This window comes from Erythrolamprus reginae, chromosome 1, assembly GCF_031021105.1.
Source record: "Erythrolamprus reginae isolate rEryReg1 chromosome 1, rEryReg1.hap1, whole genome shotgun sequence".
In the NCBI taxonomy this organism is placed as follows: Eukaryota; Metazoa; Chordata; class Lepidosauria; order Squamata; family Dipsadidae; genus Erythrolamprus; species Erythrolamprus reginae.
The window spans coordinates 256,574,887-256,594,631 of record NC_091950.1 but is presented as its reverse complement, the minus strand read 5'-3'; the positions used below and the strand labels follow the sequence as shown (position 1 = coordinate 256,594,631).

The 19,745-nt window shown below is 41.7% G+C and overlaps 1 protein-coding gene across 2 annotated transcripts in view; it reads left to right on the top strand.

The window, feature by feature from the left end:
- Positions 1-407: 407 nt before the first annotated feature.
- The window catches only part of TRIB2 (tribbles pseudokinase 2), a 29,676-nt gene continuing 10,338 nt past the window's right edge, over positions 408-19,745 (top strand). The window contains exons 1-3 of one of the 2 annotated variants that reach the window (XM_070732861.1): positions 408-536; positions 1,269-2,172; positions 7,827-8,119. In XM_070732861.1, the coding sequence (XP_070588962.1) occupies positions 1,900-2,172; positions 7,827-8,119 (566 nt within the window). In that variant the 5' untranslated portion in view covers positions 408-536; positions 1,269-1,899. The remainder of the gene's footprint in view (positions 537-1,268; positions 2,173-7,826; positions 8,120-19,745) is intronic. The other variant, XM_070732862.1, reaches the window with a different exon arrangement.

The window sequence follows — 19,745 nt, the reverse complement described above, 5'->3', positions numbered from 1 at the left end:
TGCACTTGGATAATAAATGGGACATAAAACTCCTCCCATCTCTCTGGGGAAAGCGCACACAACAACCACACACACAGGGAGAATGAAGAAAGAACTCTGGCCCAAAACGGAAACGCGCAGAGGTCAATGAAACGCCGTAGTAGCAACAGTAGCCGCTAGAAACCGCTCACAAAGCTCGTATTTCACAGCCCTGCTCGCGGAAGGATATTTCACCTTGTTTACCCTGAAACCGGCTCATTGAATGAGTGGAAAGGAGAAAGACGACGAGGAGGCGGAGAGGAGGCGGAGACTTCGAAGGGGTTGGCTGGCTGCTCGATTGATTGACGCTTCCTCGGCTCAATGGGAAAAGCGCTCGGGCCGGACCGGGGCGGGCGGTTTCTACTGGCAGCCAGAGCGCTGCGCCGCGTTGAGGGAGCGGGCAGTCAGGCTGTGCGCGGTGTCCATGAAACCTCGGGACCGCCGGCGCCGCCGCTGCTGCTTCTGACTCCCCCCGAGTAAGGGAGGCAAGGCGAGCCGAATAAAAGACCCTCAGCCACGTAAGTAGCTCTCCATCCATGGTGAAGAGAGACGATGGCTTGCTGAAAGGGATTGGCTCGGCCATCCCTTTCCTCCCCACTCCTACCTCTAGGAATAAAGGACGGCGCCTGCAAATATACATTCGTTCGCATTGAAAGGGGCTGCATCGCCTCTTCTCCCTCCCTCTTTTTCTGCATCTCAGGACTCTGGGGAGGGGGCTAATAAGATCGAGGGAGGGTGATTTCAGCCTCCCTGCAGCCCTTTCTCTCTTTTTTCCCCCTCGTCCTTTGTGGTCTTCTTCCTTTCTTTTTTTTGCTTGCATGTGCAACTGCACTCAAACCATCCGGATGAACCACGAAGAAAGCCCGGACGTCTCCTAGGCCGATGGAAAGCTAAAAGAAAAAAAAAAGAGCATCGGTTTCTTCTTCTGTCCTTGATTGCACTTTTCGCTCCGATCAAAGGGAAAAAGCGCACGCAAACCCCATTCAGCGCCGCAAAGCTCCTTGGAGCTTCGCTCACTTCGTATCTTTGAGGAAGGAGCGGCGCTTTTAGTTTTTTTCTTTTATATTCGCCCCCCCTTCCACCGAAAAAAAAGAAGCCTTGATTGGAAGCAATCCGGATCGGGGATCGCACCGTTAAGCGGAGCTCCTCCGGCCATCCGCTGAAGTTGAATTCTCGGCTGCTATTTTTTTCTTCTTCTTCTCTCTTTACTTGTAATTTATTTATTTGTCTCCGGTTGCTTCTCTGAATAGAGTCCTTTCCACGAGGGGAGAAGGAGGGGGAAAAAAAGGATCAGACGCCCTCTACAGTTGAAAGCGGGAGATCAAAAAGAAAACCTATTGCAGAAAGAAAGAGAGAGAGAGAGAAAAGAAGAAAGAAAGAAAGAAAGAAAGAAAAAATAAAATAAAAAAGAAAGACCGTCGTTCAAATAACCCGCGTGGAACATTTCGACACCGGCGATTGCTAACCGGTCCCTTTGAAAACGCCTTTGCCAGATGTTGGGATTTTAAAACCCCGCGGGGTTCCGTTGGAGGGGGAGGCTCCGCTTTGGCTCCGGTTGCTACTTTCTGCGGGACTTCTTCGAATTCAGCTTCAGAGGTTCGAAATCGAACGCGGCGGGCAGAATCGTTCCATTGATCGCCGCCCCCGGACACCCCCCAGCCACGAGCCATTCATATTCTCCTGCTTCTTTGCATTGGATTAAAGCGGGACTCGAGATCCTTTCGGAAACCTGCTATCCAACCACTTCTTTTCTTTACATCGCGGCGCACAAAGGCCGGCCTCGATCCCACCGAAGAATTGTTGCGTGGAGTGATCGAGAAAAGCAATTGGGGTAAAGGGGTGGGGGTGGGGATTTCTTGGGAGGGTTTGTTCTCCATCCCCATGAACATACAAAGGTCCACCCCAATCGCGATAGCGCGCTATGGAAGACCTCGGAACAAAACGCAGGATTTCGAAGAGCTCTCCTCTATAAACAGACAGCCTGAATCCAGCCAGAGTTTTAGCCCCAACCTTGGCTCGCCGAGCCCGCCGGAGACTCCCAACTTGTCGCATTGCGTTTCTTGCATCGGGAAATACTTATTGCTGGAGCCCCTGGAAGGAGACCACATTTTCCGGGCTGTGCATCTGCACAGCGAGGAGGAGCTGGTTTGCAAGGTAAACTTTTCCCTCCTCTTGCCTTCCTGCGCCGAAAGCTCGCGGGCGCAGCGCGGCCTTTGCCTGTGTCTAGCAAGTTTATTTTTAGAAGGGGACTCAAAGGAGGATGTGTGCATGTGTGCGTGCGCTTTACCCGGGGAAGGAGCCTCCCCGGTTTAAGGGCGCTGGGTGAAATTTAATTAAACAAAGCCTTGCCTAATTAAACGGCTCTCGGCAACTTTGCAGACAATGGGCCACGTTTGTAACGGTGGCCTAGCCCTAGAGCCAAAGGCTGGGGGTGGGGGTTGAAAAGCGGAATGCATGCATGCAGCGCTTTCCTTTCCGATTTTTTTTTTGTGTAAAGTTTGCACGGTGCCAATTCCTCCTCGTCTCGGGATACTTCGGTGAGTGTGTGGAGTGAAGTGGGATCTATGATGGGGGAGAATAGATAGATAGATAGATACATAGATAGATACATAGATAGATACATAGATAGATACATAGATAGATACATAGATAGATACATAGATAGATAGATAGATAGATAGATAGATAGATAGATAGATAGATAGATAGATACATACATAGATAGATAGATAGATAGATAGATAGATAGATAGATAGAGAGATAGAGAGATAGATAGATAGATACATAGATACATAGATACATAGATAGATAGATACATAGATAGATAGATACATAGATAGATACATAGATAGATAGATACATCTATGAAAACAAATATACACACACACACACACACACACACACACACACACTGCTCAAAAAATAAAGGCAAAACATAAACAACATAATATAACTCCAAGTAAATCAAACTTCTGTGAAATCAAATTGTCCACTTAGGAAGCAACAATCAATTTCACATGCTGTTGTGCACACTCAACTTAGTACAGAACAAAGTATTCAATGACAATATTTCATTCATTCAGATCGAGGATGTGTTATTTGAGTGTTCACTTTATTTTTTTTAAGCAGTAAATATATATATATATATATATGTGTGTGTGTGTGTGTGTGTGTGTACACACATACTCCTATATATGTGTATGTATATGTATATATATATGTGTGTGTGTGTGTATATATATGCATGCACATAACACACACACACACCCAAATTAATAATTGCAAGCTGCTAGTTTTGCCTGGCTAAGGTTGCAAGCCTCCATGCATTGTAGTTACTTATTTGGGAAAGAGCTTGGTAGAGCAGCAGTTTCTCTTCCAAAAATAAAATTAAAAAATTCATCCGAAGGTTTGAGCTTGCGAAGCTGATTTTTAAAAATCCCTTAGCCTACCTGGCATTATTATTATTATTATTATTATTATTATTATTATTATTATTATTATTATTATTTTATTTACACCCAGCTGGTTTGTTGGCAAACACCTTCTCCCCACCACCACCAACCACCACCTTGGAGCAACCATTCAAAGGCCTTGCAGAATTGCATTTTTAAGACAAATAATGTGGCTCACCCTGGCTTGCATTGCTGGCACCCCATCCATTCTAGCCTCTTTAGTTTCATTGTGAACAGGGGGGGAGGGGAGAGAGGAAACCCCCCTCATGGTTGTCTATAGGGAAACCAGCACCCATTCACTGAGGCCATTCTGTTTCCTTTGTTCCTAAAGTGCTGCGTACAGTATACTCTTCCTGGCTGCTTAATGCACCACTTTTCTATGCCATTCATCAGTTTAACAGATGGCAATGTAGAGGAAATGGTCATTTTTGTATCTTTTCCATTTTAGGGATTTTTTTCCCTCCAAAATGCACAGTTGAAAGTCTTTCGAAAGAATAAAGAAGTAAAGAGGTCTTGTAAATCCTGGGTTTTTCATTGATGGCTGGAAACAAACAAGAGGCCCATTAACATCCTAAAATAATTAAAAAGGAGCTTTGTGCAGTCCTGCTGACTGGTGGATGATTTTTATTTAGATTGTTATGTGGTGGAAAAATTAAATTGCACTCTCTAGTTGCTTATAAAGACTTGCTTCACAGGGCAGTATAAAAGCATTGGTCACTTGTGAATCATGGCTCCCGGATGTTAATGAAAATTTAGTTTTCAGTATTTTATACTGTTTACATTACATTGAGGATTTGATCTTGCCTGTTGTCAATTGCAAGGTGCTGGAAAATTGACTAATTTTCTCTTATTTAAAATGTGTTCATTGGCTTATTTAAGAAAGATGGAGATTAAAATATTCTTAGCATCCAGCAAAAAGAACAACTTATATTTCCAAATGAGATGTTTACATGTGAACATGCAAAGAGCTTGTATTCTTCCACTGGAAATATTTAAGAAGTGGTTTTTTTAGGGGGAGCCTTTGCAACCAAGAAGAAATCTGCTTTGTAACAAACATGTAGATTCCCTCAAGAATTACTACTTTCAACCATGGTCATGATAAATATCTTAAATTGCTTTGTCATACTAATATAACCTTGGAGGATCCATTAAACATGCTTCATAATTAAATGTGAAATGTCAATGAAAGATAGTTGAATTGCAGCACTTGTAAATTTTCCAATAATAACTGCAATCACATAGTTGCCCATCTTGTTTCTTCTAAATATGATTCTGTGTCATACAGTATGTGGCTCCTCAGAGAACAATCTTAATTTCATTGGGCACCCTTTTGTGACTATTACACTCCTCCTTCTCAGAACTCAAAGCAATTAAAGAATCAGGCATTCTGATCTAAACAATGCAATTCAACTAAGAAAAAAGGCCTTTAAAAAGTTCAGCCTGAAGAGACAGTTTTGCAAGTGCTGTTTAAAGCCTGCACCTTTGAAGATTGATCAGATTTTTCATGAAGATACAGTTGTGAGTATAGTCATTCAAGGTTGAACTTTACTACACATTAAATAGTTGATATTTCATTCTGAGTAGACACCATACAGTATTATCAAAATCTACTTGCACTTCCTCTTCCTCAGATAGGGCACTGGGACAGTGATTACCTGTCCAAGTAAAAGATTTTTCTTTCTGTCATCCACATTCCAAACATCTAGAGGGGCAATAAAGATGTGGTGAAACAGTTGATAGAATGCCAAAGTTTTGCATTAGGTTCTCAGGAAACATTTTACTAGAGTGTGATCAGACTGGTAAAGATAGGTACTTTAATTGTGTTCATGCTAACCTCGGAGCATGACCTACTGAATTAGGCAGTGTCTTATTTCCACATGCATAGAAATGCAGCAAGTGTTGTCCCATGTCAGAAGATGACAAAAATAGACTTTGACATATGATAAGAACAAACTCACCTCCGTAGTCCTTCACTTATAACAAAAGCCTATTTTTTTTTTACTGTAACTTCTTGCAATAACAAAGTAAATTCCATTTAACCCTAAATTGGACAACCTGATGTCTGGGGGCATTCTTAGTAATAATATTAACCTGTCTTTGTAACTTTTCTGACATTTATTCCTAAGGGAAACAAACACAGGGAATTTGGTCTTGCCTACTTGCAGTATTTCATTATTTTCAATGAAATGATTGCATTCTTATGAGTCTTCTACATGTCTCGAGCACTGATTCATGATTGGTTGATTTATGTAACTTTTTAGTGTTGGGAGTCTTGGATCACTTTAATTCATAAGTCATAAGGGATACACTTGCTCTTAAAGAGACACTTGCTAGAAGTGTCAGAAGTCTGAACTCTTTGATTAACACTAAATGCAGTGGGGCCTAGTTCACCTAAAGGTAATCTATGTGTCCCTGTCATTTTCTCAAGAAGAATTTCTAGGCGCTTCTATTTGTTTCCTTTTAATTGAAATGGTCTGAAAGCTGAATAAATACATGTATCTCCTGTTTCTACTCAGCTCTCACAAAGAGATTTTGAAACTTACTGTATCCCACAACCTTTCTTATTCTCCTGTGTCTTTCAAATCCATATCCTGACACCTGAGCATCTCCCTCCATCTTTTAAAAGGAAAGGAAACACAGTTTGAAAATCCCTGTCCCTCATAGCTAAAGATCCTTTTGAACCCAGTGAGGCTGCTCATATAAAACTTTTGCCCATACTTAATCCAACTACATTTTATTGGACCAACCCAATCGTTAAAGGTTTGCACAAAACAGTGAACCAGAAACTGGTCCCCTATAGTTTGGGTTTACATGAGGATCTAAGTTAAAATGTGGTTGTCATGAGTTTCTCACATGCTTTCAGCCAAGGAACATCTATGATTGAGTGCTGAAGCATATACAGAGATGATAATCATGCTAAAATACACTACACACTAATACCAAACCATACAAATTACAGCTTACTTGGCATTTGTATAGAACATCGTAACACTTATGGGTCAGCCTTCATGTCAGTATGACTGAAGACCATCTGCTGGGAGGTTAATGGGCTTCCTTGTACAGTTGTTTTGGCCACTATGAGCACAGAATGCTGGAGGAGATGGGCCAGGAGTCCAAATTGGGAGGGGACTGCTTATATCTTTGTCCCAAAAGTGCTTTTTCAAGAGGCAACTGGGCTTTCTGGTTTTCTTTTGAAGATGTTTTGCTTCTCATCCAAGAAGTTTTTTCAGCTCTAGAAGCTTCTTAGATGAGAAGTGAAACGTCTTCAAAGAAAAACGAGAAAGTCCAGTTGCCTCTTGAAAAAAATGCACCTTTGGGACAACCATGACCTGGATGACAGAATCTCCATAGATGTTTCCTTATGCGTTTATTGCCACATTGGGAAAGCACAGCTAGAAGCCTTGGCCAGGACTCTTCAGTTTGGTAATAAAAGCCCATTGGGACAATACGGATGCAGAAATCCTTTAGCCTTGTCTGTCTCTTGTCAGAAAGTGGAGCCAATATACTAATTACTGAACTGCAGCTCTAAATGGTTTTGCCCACAGTCTGAAAGGGAAATACAACCTCCCTGTTTCCTTTCCAACAGCCATCAGGGGAGAAAACTGAACCTTTTCATGCACTGTGTTATTGGCAGAGCTGTGCTGGCAGGCCTTGTGTAGCTGTGATGGCACAGGTCTTTCCATTAAAAATAAGAAGACCCTGCTCATTTTGCAAATGCTGTCCTAGAATTCCATTCAGATTACAAAAGGAAAACACAAGACTTGCAGGCTGGTAAACTTCCTTTTAATGTAGGGCAGCAGCCATTATATTTGAAATAGGAAATGAAATCAGATGCTGGGCCATCCGGGGTTTTAAATTATCTCACTCATCTAAAGAGCTATTTCTTAAAAAAAAAAACCCTGCCCCCTTTTTGTTTTCATTGAGAGAAAATACATCCCTTCATGAGCTGAAACCTTTTAGATTTTAACCAGCAAGCTTTGGGAGCTGTAGGGGGGGGGGAGTAGAAGACAAGAGTTTCATTATGGAAAATGCCTGCCCAGTGCATTAAGGATTCAAGTAAAAATGTCGTACAGTTAACTTCTTTTTTATCAGCCTTGTCGCCCTGCCGATGTATTGGGATTTCCGCTTCCAAAATCCCCCAAATCTCTGCTGTTTGGGAAAATTTGGGGGCTTACTGTCTCAACCCACTGGGCAAGGGCTGATTTACTGAAGCTAATTTCTTACCCTGGAGTTGACCAGGTCTAACTCTGTATGTCTACAACAGAACTTTGAGGGGTATTTTGGGGGAGGGAATGGGAGGGAAATTGGCCTTTTTTTGGTAACCTTTTCTTTTTGCTGCCAACTCCCAATTCTAGGTGTTCGATATTGGCTGCTACCAAGAATTGCTGGCGCCATGTTTTTGCCTGTCTCCTCACGACAACATCAACCACATTACCGAAGTCATTCTTGGAGAGACAAAAGCCTACGTGTTCTTTGAACGGAGCTATGGGGACATGCATTCCTTTGTTCGTACCTGCAAGAAGCTGAAGGAGGAAGAGGCAGCCAAGCTATTCTATCAGATAGCCTCTGCTGTAGCACACTGTCATGATGGCGGGCTGGTCCTGAGGGATCTGAAGCTGCGGAAATTCATTTTCAAGGATGAAGAAAGGTGAGGAAAGACATCTCTCCCCCCCTCTCTGCTCCCTCTCCCCGCTCCCCTCAGGGAAGGCATTGCCATTTCAAAAGGGTTCTTTCTGATACGTTCCTCAGTTAAACTTGGACTTTGGTAATAAAAGAAGATTTTTAATTATTATTATTATTATTTATTAGATTTGTATGCTGCCCCTTTCCGTAGACTCGGGGTGGCTCACAACACAATAAAAACAGTTTATAACAAATCTAATAATTTACAATTTAAAATATTAAAAAAGCCCATTATTAAACAGACATACACACAATCATACCATACATAAATTGTATAGACCCGGAGGAGATATCTCAGTTCCCTCATGCCTGATGACAAAGGTGGGTTTTAAGGAGTTTGCGAAAGACGAGGAGGGTAGGGGCAGTTCTAATCTCTGGGGGGAGCTGGTTCCAGAGAGTCGGGGCTGCCACAGAGAAGGCTCTTCCCCTGGGGCCCGCCAACCGACATTGTTTAGTTGACGGGACCCGGAGAAGGCCCACTCTGTGGGACCTGATCGGTCACTGGGATTCGTGCTGCAGAAGGCGGTCTCGGAGATATTCTGGTCCGATGCCATGAAGGGCTTTAAAGGTCATAACCAACACTTTGAATTGTGACCGGAAATTGATCGGCAACCAATGCATTTAATGGAATTTGAGGGAAGCTGGCAGCTTATCTTTTTTTTCTTGAGAAGTCTGGGTTGAGGAGAAGCCACCGCTTAGCATGGCATCTCTTAGGTGTCTATTTGGTTACAAGATGGATGCCTTCCAGGTGTTCAAGGCAGCTTACGGAGAGGAAATGGTTATCCCAATGTTTACTCCATGAGTTTCCATGGCTGGGGGTAATCTTCAACTTTAGTCTCTCCACTATCAGACTGAGAACCGTCTCAGTCCAGAGGTTAGAGGTTAGAATGCAGTATTGCAGGCTAATTCTGCCAACTACCAGCAATTTGATTCTCATCGGCTCAAGGTTGACACAGCCTTCCATCTTCTGAGGTCGGTAAAATGAGGATCCAGATTGTTGGGGGTTGACTGGTGCCTCTGTAAAGCAGTTAGAGAGGACTGTAAAGCAAATAGGACATCCCCTGATAATAAGCTCAATTAAGCTTCTGAATGCAGGACAATAAGGCCAAGGGTTTATTTCAGGGTTCAAAAAATAAGACAGGGTCTTATTTTCGGGGAAACACGGTAAGTCTAAGAATTTTTGCTATAACTTGGCTGCTGAACTTGGCTGAGCTGCAACTCTCAACAGTATGAATAGGGTTGTTGGGGTATGTAGTTCAGTAATCTTTGAAGAATCATAGGTGCCCCATCCATGTAAAATCTATTTATCTCCCACTGACTAATCTACCAAAAAGAAAAAAAGGAATTTTCCCATGAAATGAAATTTTGGATTGTAGTTTCATAACAAGTTGGTTTCCTACGTAGAGCTATTAATATCACTGTTGCGCATGAGTTGTTTCAGCTGCATTTTTGATCTTTCCCCTTTCAATGGGTTCACTGGGAAGAACATTTCATGTGGTTGTATTCTTGAGCCCATCCTCTTGTGACAGCTGAAAACTAGAAGCACATTTTTTTCTTTCTGCCCCCAAAAACTTTTATGCACTTAGTTTTAAACTCAATAGAGTTTTGCTACAATTTGCAGCTGTTATGTGTACATTTTCATAATTTCCAAATTGGGGGAAATGTCTATTGCAATGAAAACAAAGAGTGTGGGTTATTTTAAAAGAATAACAGTTGGATCATATCCGATGTTTTCAAAGGCTATAGTTTGATTCATCAGGTTTACGAAATACCTATTGGGAACATTGTGAAGGTGCCAAACCACTTTGATTGTTTCTCAGTTGTTATTTTTTAAATGTTGCCTAATCAGAATTGCCAGCATGTTACTTTTAAGTGCTTTTCTAAAAGAAATAAAACGGTAAAAATAAATCAGATGGGATATCTTTACAAAATTTCACTTGTATTTCAATTTTGGTGTGGTATCCTGCCTTGTGATCCTTAAAGATCCCAATCTAGAAAGCTGATCTCCTTCTTTTTCACTCTGCATCAGTTGCAAGAAGCTGGCATTAATAGGTCACCAGCAGAGATATGTAGAGCTTGCCAATTTGGAAGCAACACATTCCAGTCTCCTTCTGGACCATGCTTTAATTTCATTTGACTTCTTGGCCCATGCTGTTCTGGAGGAATTTGGGGCTTCCAAAAGTAAATTCTCTAGTCTGCTTCCAGTTTAGAGGATTTGCCTCCAGTCCTCTCAGAACTACTCCCAGAATGGCATGTCTGGGGATGAGGCGGGGGGATGGAGAAGGTTCAGCATGGTCCAGAGAGGTAGTAGAATTGTCCATGGTTCTCCTGGATTGATGCACAACCCTTAAGCATTAGGCTACCCTTTGTTTCTTATTGGAGGTGATGCCTTTTGAAAAAGAGTATCTGACATAGTTTAAAGCTCTCACTTAAGTGGGATCAGAGTCAACACATGATGTTACAAAATGGCTTGTTTGGTTTTAGTTTAGGATTAACATCCTGAATATTCACCTATATGAATATTTTCTATCTTGTAGTTTATAACTCATGGATCAAGCTGTTTAGCTCTTATTAAGCAAACTTTGATTACATAGTATAGGGCAGTGATGGTGAACCTTTTTTGGTTTGTGTGCCAAAAGTGTGTGTGGGCATGTGCTAGCACATACACATATGCCCACACCCATTCCCCCCCCCCCCCCGAGCTGCCCCTGCCCATGCACACAGGGCAAAAAGGCAAAACCAGAAGTTCAGAAAAACAAACTTCTGGTTTGCCCGTTGTGCTGTTTTACGTACTCTGGAGCCTTCAGGGAAGCTTTCTGACACCCCAGAATGTGAAAAACAGCACAACGAGCAAACTGGAAGTCTGTTTTCTGAACTTCCAGTTTGCCCATTGGCTGTTTTGTGCATTCTGGGGCTTCAGGAGGCTTCCCTGAAGCTTACAGAGTGTGAAAAAGAGCACAACGGGGAAACCAGAAGTCCATTTTCTGAACTTTCGTTTTGCCCATTAGCTGTTTTTTGCAATCTGGGGCTTTAGGGAAGGCTCCCTAAAGCTTCCAGAGGGTGAAATGGCCTTCTCGAAGGCCGAAAATCAGCTGGCTAGCATGTGCGCTGGAGCTGACATAGGGCAACGCTTCACATGCCCTCTGATATGGCTCCGCGTTCTACCTGTGGCATGTGTGCCATAAGTTTGCCATCAATCCAGGATTTAGATTCCCTCCCTGCACTGGAGAAAGGAACCTCAGATCTGGGGGAAATGCTAGCTAATGCCAGTGTTCTCATGCTCTTTCTACCCAGCTGTCCCCTTAATGGCCTGCATTGTGTGACTTAATGACCGCAATTGCAAAAGCCAGGATTGCAGCCTTTCAGTAAAGCAGTCCTGTGGCATCTCACTTAATGATCACTTTACTCAACAATTCAAATTCTGGGCCCAGTGTGATCATAGCTAGAGGACTACCTATGTAAGTCTGGGGTATGGAGAGGATAGGAATGTAGAGTATGTTCCTTTCCTTGACTCCACTCTGCTCCCATCCCTGTGAAAATTCATGTTTTATTCTGCACAACCAATATTTCAATTTGATTTAGACTTTGGATTTAGAACTTTTGTAAGGAACACAGTTGGATTTTGCAGTGTTCCAGCTGTGATTCAGAAGATAAATTTTACATTGCACAGGAATATGAAAGGAACACCTGGTGTTGATTCACTAAAGCAGCTTCATCTGTTCTTAGGATTGCGCTCCTGTAGCACAATCCTGAAGAGCAGAATGATGTTGGAAATGGAAATTGTTGCTTTAATGTGGGTGCTTCCTTTGTGTTCCCACACATTTCAAAACATTTCTTCAGAACCGAATCTAAAGCATTGAACAGAATTGAAACATAGGAGGTAAAATGGTTTAAACACATTTTGTTGTTGTGAAACAAAGCCAAGTTGCATAGGTAAAACAAAAACCTATTGATTTGGTGCATAAATCTGTTAGGGTTGACCAGCTTACATGGCACTTACATCAGTTCATTTTGCTCATAGAAGTTCTTTAAAAATCTGGTAATATTTCATAAGCCTATAGAAATTACTGTCTGGGCAGGGTTGATTTGTGCAAGCCTACAACACCCTGTTAGTATTAGTTATTCAGCAATACTATCGTGCCAATAGTTCTCCCTTTCAGCTTCCCATTGAATGTATGTTCTTAGTAATTACTAAAAGTTGTGGTTGTGGGCGGATGGTTGCTTTTAAGAGTTCCAAACTTTAGAATTGCATTTATTCTTTCCAGGAAGTCATAGTTGTTTAGAATCTGTATTTAATGGTTGTTTGATTAGGATGTGTAGAATATCGAATATATTTCTTTGCCAGCTGAAAAGGAACTTCTAATTCATACTGAGGTCTTCTGCTATGGTGTATAGTAAATGCAAAGGATAAAACACACCAGTTCAATCTGCGTTCCATGTGTTCTCTCCATGAGGAACATAGACCTACAATCAGGGACCTTTTGCATCCAGGGAGGTTTCTGTGCTCTTTGAAACCCTGAACTTTCAAATGTCTATATTGTGTATGTTTGTATAAAATAAAGCGGTAATCATTCCTTGTACAGAACCCCATTCTTGTTCCATAAATTGCACTTCCATTAGCAATCTTCAATGCGCCTTGCTTCTTCTTGATGATGGTGCCTTGTCCACATGAGTCCTACTTATTTCCTGTTTGAGAATAAAGCAGCATATATTTTGAGATGTAGTCTTTGTTCAGAAGTTTCATGTAGCTATGTATTCCCAAGTATATACTTTGTTCTGAGCGTTGATGTATTCTTGGTTGTGATATAATGTTCTGGTGCTCAACCTCATCCTGCTTGAGATTAATAGGCAGTCGTTACTACATGAATTGTGTTGCTCTATGCTTGGTATTTTACAACCTTGACATATGTGCACAAGAGAGGGGAGTAAGGCCTTGGATCCTGATGAATAAGATCGACTATTATATCTGAGTTAGTGTTTAAAGAATGCTGACTTGAACTGTTACCTTTTGTGTGGCACAATGTGATAGAACCATATTTTTTATATGTATATTTTATGTTCTTTCCATTAATAGATTTAGGAGATTTGCTGGTGGTTGATATCTCTTTTTTATAATTGAATTGTTGAGTGTGTTACCATTTATGCTAGTGCCCAAACACAAGATTGATCCCTTCTCACTTTCATTTAATTGATTATTTTGATCAATGTTTCTTATAGTCAAGCTATTAGCATTGCCTGAAATAACTAAGATGATGTTTTGAAATTAAAATAATATGTTCTGCTTTTGTGTTATCATTTTTCCCCGTTGCAATCATTTTGTCCTTCCAATAAATTATATTCAGCAAGTACTTTTAAAAAGTCTTCAATTAAAGTCAAATGCTGGCTGTCATAATATTTAAAGCTTAGAATTTATACTTGTTAATCAGTTTTGTTAGTAACATTTTAAAAAGGATTCTATTATTTTAGAAGCTTTTTGCATTCTAGGTGGCCATTTTTTAATAGTGGGAAATATAGTGGTACCTCTACTTAAGAACTTAATTCATTCTGTGGCCAGGTTCTTAAGTAGAAACGTTCTTAAGTAGAAGCAATTTTTCCCATAGGAATCAATGTAAAAGCAAATAATGCGTGCAAACCCATTAGGAAAGAAAATAAAAGCTCGAAATTTGGGTGGGAGGAAGAGGAGGACAGTCACTGCTGAAGGAAGAAGGTAGGTGAAGGGAATCAAAAACATCCAAAACTTTAAGGCTTAAAAAAAAAAGAGGGACTCTGAGGCAGGAGCAGGAGCATGCGCCTTCAGTACACCCGAGGTGAGGCTGCCTCCCATACACTGGCTGCTACTACGGCTACCTGCTGCCTCTTTCTTCCCATGCTGAAGGGCTCCCCACTCCTCTCGCTCGCTCGCTTTGTAGCCGGCGCCTTTCCTTTGCTGTGGTGAATCCTCGGCTGCCCAGAGCAAAGGGAGTGTTTCTTTTCTCTGGGTGCTGGCAGAGGTTTATTCCCTGTCCAAGCACCCAGAGAAAGGAAAATGCTTCGTTTGCTCTGGACTGCCAAAGGCCACCAAAAGGCTCCCCTGGCAGCCTAGATGGCCAGAATTAAAGGGGGAATGTCAGGAAACTGGCCCGGCCTTCGTGCCGCTCTCAAATTTCCTGGGAAATTTTTCCGGGCTCAGATTCTTAAGTAGAAAATGGTTCTTAGGTAGAGGCAAAAAAATCTTGAACACAGTTCTTACCTAGATACCACTGTATCTTTGGATTTGGAAGACACTGATCTTTTCTCATTATGTTAAATGTTTAGGAACAACACAAGAATTTTAATGCATAGATATAGTTTATCAGGATGGATGGATGGATGGATGGATGGATGGATAGATAGATAGATAGATAGATAGATAGATAGATAGATAGATAGATAGATAGATGGATAGGATAGGATAGGATAGGATAGGATAGGATAGGATAGGATTCCATTTGCAGACAGAATATAGACCCCCAAATCTCCCAATTATGACTATCTGGTTAAGACATCAGGGTAGAAACTAAGAGATTGTAAATTCTAGTCCCACTTTAGGCATGAAAGCCACCTCATCAGATTGTTGTTGTGGGAAAAATAGGAGGAGGAAGGACGATTGTGTAGTTATGTAAAAAGTAATAAAGGTGGAATAAAAATCTAATTAAATAAACATAGGAAGGCACTTCCCTGAGTTGGATTCAAGACTTCACTGGAGGGGCTGAAACAAAGTATAACCTTACCTGTTGTTCTGAAGGTAGCATTAGTCCATTCTAGGCTTTGGTTTTGCAAATAGAGAGCCTCGATGGTGCAGTGGTTAGGGTGCAGTACTGCAAGCTACTTCCGCTGATCACCGGCTGCCAGCAGTTTGACAGATCGAATCTCAGTAGGCTCAAGGTTGACTCAGCCTTCCATCCTTCCAACGTCGGTAAAATGAGGCCCCAGATTGTTGGGGGCAATATGCTCACTCTCTGTAAACCGCTTAGAGAGGGCTGTAAAGCATTGTGAAGCACTATATAAGTCTAAATGCTAAATGCTATAAATTTGGGGAAAGGAAATTATCCCCAAAATATGACCAATGATGCAAGCTCTAGCATTTCCTACTTCTTGTCAAGTAATAGATTTGTCTTAAGCATTGGTTCTTCGCCTGTTAATATGTGCTATGACAGTCCACTGCTCTTCAATTGCTGAGATCTAACAGTGCTTTCAGGAAGAATAAATTCATATTCTGCCTTCCTTGAAAACAAACCAAAGGAGCCCAGTCTTCTAGGAATTACAAATGACAAAATAAGACTATTTTAAGATATATCTTAACACTGAGTTTCTCAGCTGATTTGCGTGAAAACAGTCAGTAGAACAATGTTTTAATCTTTGTAATAATATGCAGTTTTGGAACACGGTGAGGTCTTTAGGTTAATCATCCTCTGTGCAACCAGGTGAAATTACTGGTTTTATTTCCATTTTTACAACTGAGGAACTGAATCTGGCAGTTCCTTGCTGAAGGCTGCACAGGAAATTGGTGAAGCAGCCTCTGAGAGCACATTTCCCAGATGTTTCTACCACAAGCAGAAGTAATCCTAGGTACCCTAATCTAGTGATAGCAATATATACCATGTCACAGTGCTTTACAGCCCTTTCTCAAGTGGTTTGCAAAGTCAGCCTATTGCCCCCAACAATCTGGGTCCTCATTTTACCGATCTTGGAAGGATGGAAGGCTGAGTCAGCCTTGATTTGGTCAGGATCGAACTGCTAACAATGGGCAGAGCCAACCTGCAATACTGCATTCTAACCACTGCGCCACCATGGCTCAATGGTAGTGCTCACCATTTACTGAAGATAGCCTTCTTAAATACAGTGGTACCTCTACTTATGAACTTAATTCGTTCCATGACCAGGTTCTTAAGTAGAAAAGTTAGCAAGAAGAAGCAATTTTCCCCATAGGAATAAATGTAAAAAGCAAATAATGTGTGCGATTGGGGAAACCACAGGGAGGACGGAGGCCGTGTTTCCTCCCAGGAGATTCCTAGAGAGGCTCCACAGAGGCTTCTCCCCGCCTTTTCCAGTTACAGTTTCGGAGGCTCGGGTTTGTAAGTGGAAAATGGTTTTTGAGAAAAAAATCTCGAACACCCAGTTCTTATCTAGAAAAGTTCGTAAGTAGAGGCGTTTGTAGGTAGAGGTACCACTGTATTAGATGGCGATTGAGATATTCAGATATTCAGATCTCATCAGGGATTGCTTTAAAAATATATTCAGTGAAAAGAGGAAGCTGGGCTGCAGCCATGTCATCTGAAAGACTGATTTTTTTAAAAAAAAAAATTATATACCTTTTAAAAATATTTTAATATTTGATATTTAATATTTTTTTCCTTTTTGTTGCTCCCACTATCTACACACCAAAAGCCAGCAGGGCCTTCTTTATGTACCTCTCACTGTACATCTTGTCTCTTAATGGCATTTAGCTTTTAAGTTCAACCGGTTTAATATTTGTGGTTTGCATCATTCTTCCGGCAGCAATTCCCTGTGGGTAGCTAAACTGGAATTGCGGATGAAGAAGGGGAAAAGAACACCAAGAAGAACTGGTGTGCTTGGTGCAGCAGTTGCCCCATAATCTCTGCTATTTGCACAGATTTGGCTTCTGTCAGACCTTCTGTTTAGCCTAGCAGGGATCAGCAGAGCCCTCATGTGGTTTGTGGGTTTGGCTGACTCACTAAAATCTAGACACCAGGGAAGCCCTTGTTGTGAATTGCACTCTCAGGCATGGGTAGGATGGTAACTTTACGCTGGCAGCACACTTGGAATGTGAACAGGTATGCTCCTGGTATGGACTGCTGTGATGGGGCTTGTCTGTTCATTAAAGGCTGGCCAACTATGATGGGTGTAGCCATGCCACGGAATATATAATTACTCTGCAAGCCAGCTGGACCTCCATTCTCCAACCCCAGGGGTTTACCTTTGACTTTTTCCCTTCAGAAGTTGGCCCTTCCCCAAATAAGATAGCCGCCCAAACTTTTGGTCATCCCAAAGGTGCTTTTGTCAAAAGGCAAGTTTTTTTCCTTAAAGATGTTTTGCTTCTCATCCAATAACACTGGTCAACACAAAAAAAACATCAGCAACTTTATGGAGTTTGATATGCTGATTCCAAAAATATGTTTAGTTTTGCTCTATCATTTAAAATTTCTGATAGAGAAGCAATTTTTTTGGTATTATGTTATTTTTACATTTTCAATGTATGTAGTAATCACTGTTTTCTTAATGTAGCCAGTATATTTCCTATAGCTTATAATAATGATGGCGAACCTATGGCACAGGTGCCACAGGTGGCACGTGGAGACATATCTGCTGGCACGCAAGCTGTTGCCCTAGCTCAGCTCCAATGTGCAGGTGTGTGCTAGCCAGCTGATTTTTGGCTCACACAGAGGCTCTGGGAAGGCGTTTTGGCTTCCAGAGAGCCTCCAGGAGGATGGGGGAGGGCAGTTTTACCCTCCCCCGGCTCCAGGGAAGCCTTTAGAGCAGTGTTTCTCAACCTTGGCAACTTGAAGAGATCTGGACTTCAACTCCCAGAATTCCCCAGCCAGCGAATGCTGGCTGGGGACTTCTGGGAGTTGAAGTCCAGAACTCTTCAAGTTGTCAAGGTTGAGAAACACTGCTTTAGAGCCTGGGGAGGGAGCAACACGATTCTACTGGGCTCACCAGGAGTAGGGAAACAGGTTGTTTCTGACCTCCAGAGGGCCTCTGGGGGCTGGGGGAAAGTTTTTGCCCTCCACAAGCACTGAATTTTGGACGTGGGCACTTGTGCATGTGCAATAGTCTACACGCATGCTCTTTCAGCACCCAAGGAAAAAAAGGTTCGTCATCACTGGCTTATAATAATGATGCTGCTCCATGGAAACACTACCTGCTACAGAAAATCTATATACATTTTTGAAATCAGAACAAAAATGTGATTCAGAAAAATACAAGGTCAACTGGGATGATTACAAAAAAATATTTTTTTTTGTAGACCTGTGTAATCTTTTTCAGCTCTATATCACATAATGTCAGAACTGAAGAAACGTCTTGGGATGGAGAAGCAAAATGTCTTCAAGGAAAATCAAAGTCCAGTTGCCTTTTGAAAAAGCACCTTTGGGACTACCTGGACCTGGATGACTGAGAATATTCATAGAGAATCAACATTTTTGTTGCTTTCTAAGAATGCTTCTGAGAAGCAAATGGAATCCATACTGGCATGCACTTATTTAGTGTAAATAGACTGATTTGCAGCTTTGCAACATGTCACCCTTCCTCCTTCCCTTCCTCCCTCCTTCCCTCCCTCCCTCCCTCCCTCCCTCCTTCCCCTTCTATCTCTAGCTATCTAGCTATGTTTGTTAAGAGAATCTACTTAGATTCAACAGTAAGAAACTTTGTTAAAATTCAATAAGTTGAAGCATAGAGCCAAGCACTGTCTTGGTTCATTTTGAACATTTAATAAAATTTAAGACGGTAGAGAGGAATGCATTTTAAATTCATAAATCAATCTGTGTTGTTTTAGGGACACAAGATTGGTTTCACAATGAAACAGATTAGCAATTAATTGTGCAGTATTCCTAATTCCACTTCTCGTCACCCTTTTTTTAATAGAATCTTTCATTTCTCCACCAGTAGACTTTTGTGGGTTATTTTTCTTTTGCTTCGTCTAATATACATGTTGGGTCCATATCATTCCTTGAACCTTTTGCCTCCCCCCCCCCTACACACAGACATAGTTATGGATATGAAGATGAATAGACCGTATTAACTCAGAACAGAATGAAAAGCTGCAAGGTCAAATGGAATAGCTCCTTAAGCTGTGGAAGGTGAAAGCGGTGGTTACACTTCATCCCAGAAAAATAATGCTTTTCCTGATGAATTTTGAATTTGTCAGCGTGTGTGAAGGCAGATTTTTGTCCTCTTTGGCAGCACATCTCATTTATCAAATGGTGAAAATGTGGATTAGTTAGGTAATTTCATTTGGCTTCAAAGTGCATACCTACTGCTTTTTCTATTGAACAAGTTCAATATTAGATTCCAACTTTCTTATTGGGAATTATTATGTTTTGTAAGGTCTGTGTATGTTTCAGTTTTTTAAATGACGGCATTCTGAAATGCTAAATCAGGCAATTTGAAAATTCTTTGAACAGTACAGTGATACCTTGTCTTATGAACACCTCTTCATATGAATTTTTCAAGATACAAACCCGGTGTCTAAGATTTTTTTGCCTCTTCTTCCGAACTATTTTCACCTTACGAACCCAAGCCGCGGCTGCTGGGATGCCCTGCCTCTGGACTTCTGTTGCCAGCCGATGGCTCCCCTCGCTGGGAAACCCCACCTCCGGACTTCTGTTGCCAGCAAAGTGCCTGTTTTTGTGCTGCTGGGATTTCGCTGAGGCTCCCCTCCCTGGGAAATCCCACCTCTGGAGTTCTGTGTTTTTGCAATGTTGCGATTTCGCTGAGGCTCCCCTCACTAGGATTCTCTTCATTTTTGCTGGCGCTGCTTTGAATCCCAGTGAGGGGAGCCTCAGCGAAATCATAACATTGCAAAAACACGGAAGTCCAGAGGTGGGGTTTCC